General features: G+C 42.2%; 2 protein-coding genes across 2 annotated transcripts; one reads left to right on the top strand and one right to left on the bottom strand.

Annotated features, from left to right (window-relative positions):
- Window positions 1–7,845, bottom strand: LOC139457253 (ependymin-related protein 1-like). The gene is made up of 6 exons (XM_071238664.1): window positions 7,720–7,845; window positions 5,903–6,010; window positions 2,338–2,422; window positions 969–1,142; window positions 544–632; window positions 1–57 (listed from the first exon to the last, which is right to left on the bottom strand). Exons 1-6 carry the CDS (start codon window positions 7,843–7,845, stop codon window positions 1–3), a joined length of 639 nt encoding a protein of 212 aa, XP_071094765.1.
- A 1,646-nt stretch (window positions 7,846–9,491) lies between these two features.
- LOC139457252 (uncharacterized) lies at window positions 9,492–12,224 on the top strand. The gene is made up of 3 exons (XM_071238663.1): window positions 9,492–9,578; window positions 11,424–11,678; window positions 11,982–12,224. Exons 1-3 carry the CDS (start codon window positions 9,492–9,494, stop codon window positions 12,222–12,224), a joined length of 585 nt encoding a protein of 194 aa, XP_071094764.1.

Raw genomic sequence — 12,224 nt, 5'->3', positions numbered from 1 at the left:
TTAAAAGTGAACAACGTTGAATCTCTGTTGAGGTTTCTGAAAGGTGTTCTTTCCTCCCTGGAAGATAAGGGAATTTGGGTTACATGTAGTTCTTGAGACTTAAGTGAGTGATTACCAACACCAACATAGACTGTTACATTTGGGCATCTTTATTCCCAATGATTAATTCACATGGTGAAATATATATATATATATATTTCATACATTATTTACTTTTGTTATAGTAATCTTTATCTCACAATTATATAGCATATAATCAGCGTGTGTATAGACTTAATCTACAATGTATACTTATTCTATCACCGACATTCCTAGGATAGACAAATTACCAAACATGCGAACTCCAGTTTCTTATTGACATAATCCCCAGGAAGCTGACAATGAATATCAAGCGCACACTGATCCGTTGACCGGGTTAATAATGTTTGAGCATACATCTTGTGTATGGTGGTATGCATAATATAAGTACACATACTATTAGTATATACTAATAGAGATAAAACGGAGCTTTCACCTGGATGATGTCGTTAGATCTGTCCTTACCTTCCCACAGTATGCCGGAGGGGAGAAGACAGTGACGTCCCTGATGCCGGGGTTCATGTTATTATAGCCGATAGACACTAAGGAGTCACCTGAAATATACCCACAGTTTCCTTCAAAGAGAGTTATTACCCATAATGCAAAAACACCCTTGGGGATTCCGGGTAAGAATAGGTCCCCAGCATCCTATGCTGATCGTAAAATCGGGTGGTCATCCTGGGGGACTTAATGTGTGCGGAGGGGATCGTTGCTCACATCATAAATCACTGGCATGTCAGGTCCACAGCTGATTATTTACTGGTCGCCATCATAAAGCTGGAATACTGCCCAGTGCGGCGCTAAACAACAAACGAACAACACACTGTACCAAAACAAATTACTTGATATCCTTAACTTGAAACATGAGTTCGTTGTGTGAGTGTACCTACCAGTACTGGAAGCGGTGATTGTGTTTATGATGACGGGTACACATCTATCATGTTGTACGACCATGGTGACGTGGGTGGTGACGCCTTTGTTTTTGGTGGAGTAGCTGTATCCCCGGGTGTCAAGGGTCGTCGTACCTAAGCCGAAGGTGAATGGTCCCATCTGAGCGGCACCATCTGCGAAATACGTACGATGCCGATATAACAATAGAGCTCGATTAAAGAGCTATCTTAAGACACGTGCCTGTTTTGAACTTATGGTTATCTTAGAAAATGTGGTTTAAAGCCGGACAATGGATTAGTTCGATATCAATATCAATAGTGTCACACAGTCCTTAACATGTCAGTCTCCCTAAGTGAATGATTATCTGCCCAAACACAATCTTTGTCCAGTACTCAACAAACTGCCGTTACCGTCCTGTCATAACATGTTTGTTGTTAGACGTTCTCGGGACACATTGAGATCACCCGTCCTGTCATAACAAATCTGTTGTAAGACGTTTTCGGGACACATTGAGGTCACCCGTCCTGCCATTACACGTTTGTTGTTAGACGTTTTCGGGACACATTGAGGTCACCCGTCCTATCATTACAAGTTTGTTGTTAGACGTTCTCGGGACACATTGAGGTCACCCGTCCTGCCATTACATGTTTGTTGTTAGACGTTCTCGGGACACACTGAAGTCATGGTAACCCTTCCAGTTATTACATGTCTCTTGTTGGACGTTCTCGGGACACACTGAGGTCACCCGTCCTGTCATTACAAGTTTGTTGTTAGACGTTCTCGGGACACATTGAGGTCAACTGTCCTATTATTACATGTCTCTTGTTTGACGTTCTCGGGACACATTGATGTCACCCGTCCTGTCATTATATGTCTGTTTGTTAGACTTTCTCGGGACAAACTGACGTCACCCGTCCTGTCATTACATATTTGTTGTTAGACGTTCTCGGTACACATTGAGGTCACCCGTCCTGTCATCACATGTCTGATGTTAGACGTTCTCGGGACACACTGACGTCACCCGTCCTGTTCTTGCATATTTGTTGTTAGACGTTCTCGGGACACGCTGAGGTCACCCGTCCTATTATTACACGTCTGTTTTCAGACGTTCTCAGGACACATTGAGGTCACCCGTCCTGTCGTTACATGTCTGTTGTTAGACGTTCTCGGGACACATTGAGGTCACCCGTCCTGGAACTACATGCCTGTTGTCAGATGTTCTCGGGACACATTGAGGTCATCCATCCTGTCATTAGATACCTGGACGTATCTGGTCGACACTGAGGTCACCCTTCATGTCAGTCCATGCCAAGACGTACATGGGACGCACATGTGTCATACGTATCGTCATTGAAATCCTCGACGTACCTGGGACACATGTATCCTTGAACTTTTCCGTTATGGCGAAAGTCTCGCACGATCTACTCCCGGGGGTAATGCGGTATTCAACTCCCTGAAAAATGAATCCTGGTGTCATGTCTAACATTATCTTCCTCGGGTAATAGACGTGTCCAAGAAAAAAAACAGAAATGCGGTATGTTAAATCTAGGAAGTGTTCATCACGTTTCATGCAGCATTTTTCTGTCACACTGACAAATCTGTGATTTTTCCCTTGGACAGACGGGTTCGTTTACATGTCCATAAGTGGATATAGTGGCCCTTTTGTCACACTACGTATTGCAAATTCGGGAGATACAGAATCAATCCAAGGGCCTACCGATTTGATTCCTAAAAGATGGATTCAGAAGAAAGACTCATTCTGTATAAAGCAATTAATGCAAAAGAGACGAAAAGAGGTCTATCCAATGTGATGCGCGTGAGTTCAGAAAAGATGTTGAAAGATGATGACGGAAACCTGCTTCATGACTCGGACGTCAAGACAGTCGAAACAGACGAAATAATACCGTGCTGTGTGGGCCCCCGAAGGTCCGAATGAATACTGCAGACCATGTAAAGATTAAGAATACATACGCACGCACGCTTGTTTGAAAATACTTTGAAAGAGAACACACAATCTCCGTCTATTAGCAAGCAAGGCATCTTATTGCTAGGATATCTCACTTGGAGGTTAAGATGCAGGTTATTAGTATGAGACGGATACTGAAAGAGAGAGAGAGAGAGAGAGAGAGAGAGAGAGAGAGAGAGAGACAGGTAGAGGTGGGTGTGTGGGTGTGTGGGGTGTGGGTGGGGTGGGGTGGGGTGGTATAGCCAGTTGCCTAACTACCAACCAGAGGCAGGATTTACAGCGACTCCGAGCAGATAACCCTGATAGAAGATAAAGGAAGTAAGCTTGAGGAGATAGGGGGGAAGGACGGGAGAAGGTAAGAAGTCAAAACTCCATTTCAGTCTTTAAGGAAGAATGATGCCACAGGATTAGAACGAGACACACATCAGAACACCACACTACGTCAACCTCTTACACACTCACCCCCCGCCCCTCGGCTGGGAGACGGTCCAGATTGGGGTGTGGCCGGGGTCGGGATTTTACGACGCATCAAGATGATTATTCTATGATTGAATTACTCTTGTGATCATGAAGAAAACTTCATAAACTTTTTATTCTGGAACATCTAGCATAACTCATAAATTTAAACTTTATTAATTATATTATAATATAGTTTGGATATTATTGGAATTACTGAAAGTTGCATTAACAACTTTGACTTAAAACAGCTGTTCAGTGACCATAAAGCATGTGATAAACCACAGTGAAGATTCGCGCCGACTTCCAGGTGACATATTAGTTTTTGTAAAGAAAGAAATCTAAATATCAAGATAACAGTGTTTTCATCCAATTTGACAAGTCATGGTATGGTCTTCAGCGTGATCTAGTCATAGGTAGACAGCTTGATCTGTCCGATAGGAATAGGAATAGGAAACTGTGACGTCTCCTGTTCCTTTAAACCAGGAACTATTATCTAACGTGTTTGATCTGTAAGATTATCCATATCCATCTACTAGAGTTATTTCAGGATAGTAATTGTATACATTGAAGCAGTAGTATTAGTAGTAGAGGCTTTGATGGCGATGATAAAAGAGGTGGTTGTGGTAGGTGTGGTCGTGTTTGTAATAGCAGTAGTAGCAGTAAAAGTATCAGGGTAGTAACAGTGGAAGTAGTAGCAGAAGTAGTATCAGTAGTAGTAGTAGTAGCAGTAGTAGTATCAGTATCAGTAGTAGAAGCAGTAGTAGTAGTGTCAGTAGTAGCAGTAGCAGCAGTAGTAGCAGTAGCAGAAGCAGTTGTAGTAGTAGCAGCAGAAGTAGTAGTTGTAGCAGTAGTAGTAGTAGTAGTAGTAGTAGTAGTAGTAGAAGCAGTAGTAGTGGTTGTAGTAGTAGTATATATCCGGTATATAAATTGGATATATGTTATTGGAAAACGTTGGTGGCCTGATATTCGACAAACGGTGCGTCAAAACGCAGCCTTTGTCGATTTGCAATTTCTTAAACGGCATTGTTTTCACACTTGTTAAAAAAATGTCATGGGGGTAAACAACAAAATGCATGGCATTTGTAACTCGTGGTAGTGGTAATGAAAAAGGCAGGCATAAGTCAATATTTTGTCATTCAATGATCATCATTTTTCAAGTTCGAAAATGCCGAGGCTCAGCGCTGCCGATCGGAACATCGCCATAGGACGTATCTAAAGAGAGGAATCGCAGTCTTCTGTTTCACGCCACTTCAACGTCCACAACAGCATTTGCCGCCTTTGTGACCGATACACACAGTCCAATTCCACTGCAGACAACCCGAGAACCGGCCGACCAAGAGTTACTACCCCTGCACAGGATCGCTACATTTGACTGTTCCACCTACGTCATCGTAATGCCACAGCTACGGAGACTGCAGGGCGCATCCCTAGTTTGAGGAAGATATCGGACCAGACTGTCAGGAACCATCTTCGCGAGGCTGGAATCCGACCCAGAGGACCAGTTATCGTCTCTGTTTTGCAACAGATCCATCGACAGCGACGCTTGCGTTGGTGCCATACCACACAGCCTTGGAGTTTGAGAAACTGGAGACGACTGTGGTTTAGTGATGAATCACGATTTCTTCTTCACCGGCGAGATGGAAGACAACGTATTTATCGTCGTCGAAATGATCGTTTAGCCCCACATTGTGCACGTGAATTCGACAAATTCGGTGGCGGTAGTGTCATTGTGTGTGTTTGGAGTGTGTGTGTGTGTGTGTGTGTGTGTGTGTGTGTGTGTGTGTGTGTGTGTGTGTGTGTGTGTGTGTGTGTGTGTGTGTGTGTGTGTGTGTGTGTGTGAGAGGGGTGTGTGTATGTGTGTGTGTGTGTGTGGGGGGGGGGGGGGGGGGGGGCATATCCTACACTACCAGATCTGACTTGGATGTAGTTCAGGGAAATTTGACAGCAAATCGCTACATGAATTAAATTCTTCAACCTCACCTTCGTCCAATCATGGACCGCTAGAGGGGGCTGTTTCAAAATGACAACACCACACCGCACACAGCTCGTTTCATGCTAGACTACCTTCATAATGCCAACATCAACGTTTTCTCCTGTCGAGATCTCCAGATCTCAACCCAATCGAACACCTCTGGGATGAACTCGATCGACGTGTGTTTCAACGTCAGAACACACCGCAAACACTCCCACAACTGGCAGAATGTCGCAGAATTCCGCAGGACAGAATTCCTACACTTATCCAGTCAGTGCCGAGATGCAGAGCCGTGATTTCTGCCAGGGGCGGTCACACGAGTTCAGCGCAACCTTGTGGCCTTATGTGACATGACAATGAACAGTTTTCAATGCCTTTGTACAACGACAACATGTGACAATCGAGCTCCAAAATTTCATATTTGTATCTATGGTATTAAATGAAATATATCGACTTCATTAGGTACAATAAATTTACTAAAAGTCTACCTGTGCGTTTCTTATTTTTGAAAAGTGTATATAAACTTCATCCCTTACCGCCGCGTAGTCGTAGATGACTTTGAAGTCGGCGTACTGACCCTCGGTGTAGTTGCCGAAGACTGCGTACCTTCTGCTTACAGCGTCATAGGACACAGCCTGCAGGCCCTTGAAAGTAGATTAAATACATTTTAATTGGATTGTCCAATTTAACTAAAACCCAAACCGATTCGTATGAAACGCTTGGAAGATAAGATACTCACATGTATATGTGCCATAAGTGTTTTCTCGAAACAGGTTGTGATAAAATTATATTCAAAAACTTTTATTTCTAAAACGTTCTCAGAAGTTGCATAGTAACATAGCCGTAGCTGCAAACAATTGGATATTATATATGCCATGATTAGTACTGACTCAATGTTGCATATCGCTCCGTGCTCACGTCGGCACGGATGAATGGCATGTATTTCTCTATTAAAATATTTCTCTATTTTTTTTAATGTATCAATATACGACAGTAATATTATATAATTCAAAAGGTATTTAGTTATGGTTGTATATATCAAAGATATATACACAAACATGAATGCAATATTGAACAGTGTGGGGGTTAAATGTGTGTGTGTGTGCGTGCGTGCGTGCGTGCGTGCGTGCGTGCGTGCGTGCGTGCGTGTGTGTGTGTGTGTGCGTGTGTGTGTGTGTGTGTGCTTGCTTGTAGTTTGACATGAATGTCCCACTCCGAGCCGACCAGTTCTTGTTGTAGCCTCTCAATGCCGAGCGCCACACAGGGTAACAACAAGTACCATTTTTTAACGTCTTTTGTAATGACGCTGCCGGGGATCGAAGACGGTCAAGTCAAGAAGAAGCTTACCTATATTTACAAGCTATTTTATACGTTTTTACCATAAGCTGTCACCTTGACTAGTGACCGGCGTAAAACACTTGGTGTTGCTAGCTGAGGGGTATAGCAACTTCGATTCCCTCACTAACATATATCTTACAAAAACTTATTTTAAAAATCGCCATAATATGGCCACATCGTACTGTTATTTCACGTTATTGGCCTGTGGCATTTTTGTTGGAGATGAAGATCAAATTGGTCACTGCTTCAAACTAGAAAAGCGGAATGCACTAATTTTCTCTTTCTTTCAACATATTTCTGATGATATCCATCTAGTCAAACGATCAATTTGAATGTTTTGCAAAATCATTTTTCCCGTCTGTTCTGGGACGAAGTATTTTTTTAACGTTTAACCCACCCCAAGATTGCTGTTTATTTAAGAATTGTCTTTCATTTTGTGTGAGTTCGTTGGAGTATGAACCTTCATAGAGTGATGGACAAACTGTATCAACGTCGAAGCTTTCAACGAAAGACTTCACATTCAACAAATTTTATCCAGTAGCCGATTCTGACATGACCATTGACATACTTCTAGCGCCTCTGACCGCCTCCCTGGTCTTGTGGTAGAGCGTCCGCTCGGAGAGCGGAAGGTCCGGGGTTCGATCCCCGCCCGCGTCATACCAAAAAGACGTTAGAAAATGTTACCCTGTCTGGCGTTCGGCATTAAGGGGCTAAAACAAGGACTGGTCGGCTCGGAGTCAGTATACTGTGTCTGAGCGGGGTATTGCAACTGCGGCATGGTATCTCAGTGAGCTAGCGCTATAATTCGGCATCAGTACGGACTAGTACAAGCAGCCACACACACACACACACACACACACACACACGTGCATACACGTCGCTATATAAGTGAAAATAATCTTGGACGCGACGTTAAACCCAATTTCACCTCACCTCTAGCGCCTCAGACGGACGTGCTGCCCAATACCCATTGATTTAACGCGCTTCACTACTGTGTGTCTGCAGAACAACATACCTCGTATCCGCCGTTGGAGTCGACGCGGCTGATGAACTGGTACGCCTCCCACTGTTCAGGGGGGCAACAGATGCTGCAAAGCGATGCTGGTACCAGCCCAGCAAAAAGTAACACCAACAGCGTCATGATGATATTTCGTCAAGTCTTCAACTGGGTCGAGGGTGGACGTGTGTGGGGCTTGTTTCCACGAACCAGGAACATTTATGCCACTGAGTTATCATTCATCACTGTCTTGCGTAAGGTTATGTGATGAACGAGTTTCCCATCTACACCCTGACATTTAATTCTTTCTGATGATAATAATAGATGTAATATGTCTTAATTATTGAAAGAATGATAATTCATAGATATACTAGCAGTAATGGGTGATAACTCTGCATTTAAAATTCATAATTCAATCATTTGTTAAATGTATGAAACTCGCAGTAATATAATTTTTCGTCAAATATAAAGAATATTCATCGTAAATTCAAAATATTCCATTACAATAAAACCACCGGGCATTCCTACCGTGTACATTATGAATTAGAACAAACAAATCTAAAAGACAACTGCTGTATTCAAAGAATTCATCAAGGATTCATAAAGAAACAAAAGTGACTGTGATCATTTAATACATTTTTTGAAAACTTGGAATTGATTATGATTATGATGATATGAACTGTATTGACAGATTGATTAATCTTCTAACACAACAAACGAAATATATACCACGACAGTTGGAATCAGTCCCGATGCGTTTTGGCGTCATAATAAAAGTCACACCTCAATGTTTCTTTCCCCTGTATTTGATCTGGGTTAGAATAGGCCTTCAGCAACCCATGCTTGCCGTTAGAGGCAACTGGAAGTATCGGGTGGTCAGGCTCGCTGACTTGATGCATGTCATCATATCCCAATTGCGTAGATCGATGGTTAAGGCTCGCCTATTTACAGACCGACGTCATATACGAGGGGCGATTGATAAGTTCTAAGCCTAACAAAGAAAACAAAGTCAGTTTGATACCAAAGCTTTTTATTTTTCGACATAGTCCCCTTTAAGGTCAACACACTTCTGCCAGCGATGTTGCAATGCCATTATGCAACTTTTGTAGAAGTCAACTTCTTGGTCACTCAAATAGTGGTTGACCGCTGTAATGACGTCATCATCTGACTGGAAATGAGTTCCAGCTAAATGCCATTTCAACTGTGGGAACAGATGATAGTCCGACGGAGCCAAATCAGGTGAATAAGGTGGATGTTGGAGAAGTTCAAAGCAACACTTATGGATTTTGGTCATTGCTATCAGTGATGTGTGTGCTGGAGCATTGTCGTGATGATAAAGCACACCTTTCGTCAACTTTCCACGTCGCGTTACTTTGATTTTCTCTCTTAACTATCTCAAAAGTTCCACATAGTAAGCCTATGTAATAGTACGGCCTTTAGGAAGCCAGCCAACCATGATCACACCTTCAGAATCCCAAAACACGGATGCCATGACTTTCCCAGCTGAAGGCACAGACTTTGCTTTCTTTGGGGTAGGAGATGTGACATGTCTCCACTGTTTAGACTGTTGTTTTGATTCAGGTTCAAAGTGGTGGACCCATGTTTCGTCCATTGTAACAAATCATTTGAGAAAGTTATCTGGATCACCTCCAAAAAGCTTGAGGTTCTCCCTTGAGAGATTCTCTCTTTGCCGTTTCTGATCAGCTGTCAACAGTTTGGGTACCCATCGAGCAGAAACCTTGTGCATTCCTAGAATATCTGTCAGAATGAAATGCACTCGTTCCTGAGAGATGTCCACTAAGTTGGATATCTGTCGCTGTGTCACTCGTCGGTCGTCGGTCGTCTATGTCATTCATCCGTACCACACTCCTTCAGAGGTAGGCTCATAACTTATCAATCGCCCCTCGTAGAAGGAATATTGCGGCGTAAAACAACAACACAACACAACACAATACAATTGAGATGTGAAGGGGAAAACGTGTATTTTTTGTCGTGAATCGTTATTTTGGCGTAACAACCATCCACCGGACCCCCTTTTTTTAGATGTCCCTTTAGTTTAAACAAACACAATGGAGGTTACCCTTTGGCCAGGACAAGTAATAAGTCATCTATTGTATACTCCACAGTGAGAGTGAAAATCAAGTGCACACTGATTGTCAAGATCACAATGTATATATTTCTCTGAAGTTGGTTTGATTGTATGTGTTAGAGAGTGGTTGGACTGTATGTAAGCTGTGAGCTTTAGAGGTGTTATGTAAGATTGCTTGGGTCAGGCGTGAACGTCTTTTGTTGTATGATCGGTGTGATTGAGTGGGTATTTAAAAAGACTGTAAACTGAAATTCAGGGCAGTCAAGGAGAATTCTAACCTTGGTTAGACGGTTTTGGTTTTGGTGTGTTGTTCCAATCTTGTGGCGTAAGTTACATTTTATTTGAATATTGTTTATGCTTATATATTTGTAGTTTGATAATGTATGTATTATATATATATATATATATATATATATATATATATATATATATATATATATATATATATATATATTATGTAATGATATATATATATATATATTATGTAATGATATAAAAGTTAACGGATGTAGGAACATGTCTTTTCATCATGAATTACGTCAATACATATTTTGAGATCTCACACAGTCTTGATTTGGCAGTCGTCGTTGTGTTGAAAACAACCACCATAGTAATATTATCATGTGTATTTACTTTTGATATTGACATTGGTTACTCTAAGTTGTACTTGCTCAATGTATGTTGAATAACTCTATGCGTTTTTAGTTATTCTGAGTATTGTACAGGCTTGATGTATGTTGAATAACCGTGTATAGTTATTCTGAGCATGCTCCCATGTTCATTTGTATGGTGAATAACTATGTGTGTACCATTCTGAGTATTTAATACTCTATGTAAGGTGAATGGTCACTTGTAATTAAACTTACGTATGAACGTTTGTTGTATAGTGTCCGGGGACCCAGAGGGGCACCCGTACGGAGGATGAGGAGGCAGGGACATTCATTATATGAAGCCTGACCCCAGGGCGACAGATGGCCATGAAGTACATGGAATGTTTACATCTGAATAGAAGGAGCCCTGTGTGAGGCTCGACACAATGTACAGTGCATAATGCAATGACGTGGAAGGAGGTGTGGCGAATGACTTTGTACATATTGTGTACATAATGAGAGATAATTGTTGACATGCATGTATTGAAGCGTTGGAAGAATTAATGCCTAAAGATGTTAATGTATTGAGGTGTTGATGTTGAGATGTATTAATGTGTTCTGATATTGATGTATTGATGTTCTGTCATTGTTGCGATGATAAACTGATGTATAAGTAGAGATTTAGACATAGATTATTAGTGCAAAATTAGAGTATGTGTAAGTAGGGTTAACCTTAACTATTGGGAAAGTGTATGTTAGAGGGACAGAGGGTGTGTGTGAAGTATGTGAAGTGTGTGAAGGATGTGAAGTGTGTGAAGTGTGTGAAGTGTGTGAAGTGTGTGAAGGATGTGAAGTGTGTGAAGTGTGTGAAGTGTGTGAAGTGTGTGAAGGATGTGAAGGATGTGAAGGATGGGAAGAGTGTGAAGTGTGTGAAGTGTGTGAAGTGTGTGAAGGATGTGAAGTGTGTGAAGTGTGTGAAGGATGTGAAGTGTGTGAAGTGTGTGAAGTGTGTGAAGGATGTGAAGTGTGTGAAGTGTGTGAAGGATGTGAAGGGTGTGAAGTGTGTGAAGTGTGTGAAGTGTGTGAAGTATGTGAAGGATGTGAAGGATGTGAAGGATGGGAAGAGTGTGAAGTGTGTGAAGTGTGTGAAGGATGTGAAGGGTGTGAAGTGTGTGAAGTGTGTGAAGTGTGTGAAGTGTGTGAAGGATGTGAAGGATGTGAAGGATGGGAAGAGTGTGAAGTGTGTGAAGTGTGTGAAGTGTGTGAAGGATGTGAAGTGTGTGAAGTGTGTGAAGGATGTGAAGTGTGTGAAGTGTGTGAAGTGTGTGAAGGATGTGAAGTGTGTGAAGTGTGTGAAGGATGTGAAGGGTGTGAAGTGTGTGAAGTGTGTGAAGTGTGTGAAGTATGTGAAGGATGTGAAGGATGTGAAGGATGGGAAGAGTGTGAAGTGTGTGAAGTGTGTGAAGGATGTGAAGGGTGTGAAGTGTGTGAAGTGTGTGAAGTGTGTGAAGTGTGTGAAGTGTGTGAAGTGTGTGAAGTGTGTGAAGTGTGTGAAGTGTGTGAAGTGTGTGAAGTGTGTGAAGTGTGTGAAGTGTGTGAAGGGTGTGAAGGGTGTGAAGGGTGTGAAGGGTGTGAAGGGTGTGAAGGGTGTGAAGTGTGTGAAGTGTGTGAAGTGTGTGAAGTGTGTGAAGTGTGTGAAGTGTGTGAAGTGTGTGAAGTGTGTGAAGGGTGTGAAGGGTGTGAAGGGTGTGAAGTGTGTGAAGTGTGTGAAGTGTGTGAAGTATGTGAAGGATGGGAAGGATGGGAAGAGTGTGAAGTGTGTGAAGTGTGATAGTGGAAGGTAG

This window comes from Haliotis cracherodii, unplaced genomic scaffold (assembly GCF_022045235.1).
Source record: "Haliotis cracherodii isolate W230 unplaced genomic scaffold, xgHalCrac1.p SCAF_12, whole genome shotgun sequence".
In the NCBI taxonomy this organism is placed as follows: Eukaryota; Metazoa; Mollusca; class Gastropoda; order Lepetellida; family Haliotidae; genus Haliotis; species Haliotis cracherodii.
This window is presented reverse-complemented; position numbering and strand designations above follow the sequence as displayed.

Excerpts from the sequence above, each read along its gene's own strand:
- LOC139457253 (XM_071238664.1), bottom strand. The coding sequence starts at position 7,845 with ATGACGCTGTTGGTGTTACTTTTTGCTGGGCTGGTACCAGCATCGCTT. Across the intron at positions 6,011-7,719 it reads ACTCCAACGGCGGATACGAG|GGCCTGCAGGCTGTGTCCTA; the intron begins GTATGTTGTTCT and ends TCTACTTTCAAG. Across the intron at positions 2,423-5,902 it reads TCATCTACGACTACGCGGCG|GGAGTTGAATACCGCATTAC; the intron begins GTAAGGGATGAA and ends TTCATTTTTCAG.
- LOC139457252 (XM_071238663.1), top strand. The coding sequence starts at position 9,492 with ATGTCCACTAAGTTGGATATCTGTCGCTGTGTCACTCGTCGGTCGTCG. Across the intron at positions 9,579-11,423 it reads CGTACCACACTCCTTCAGAG|GATGTGAAGGGTGTGAAGTG; the intron begins GTAGGCTCATAA and ends AAGTGTGTGAAG. Across the intron at positions 11,679-11,981 it reads GTGTGAAGTGTGTGAAGGAT|GGTGTGAAGGGTGTGAAGGG; the intron begins GTGAAGTGTGTG and ends AAGTGTGTGAAG.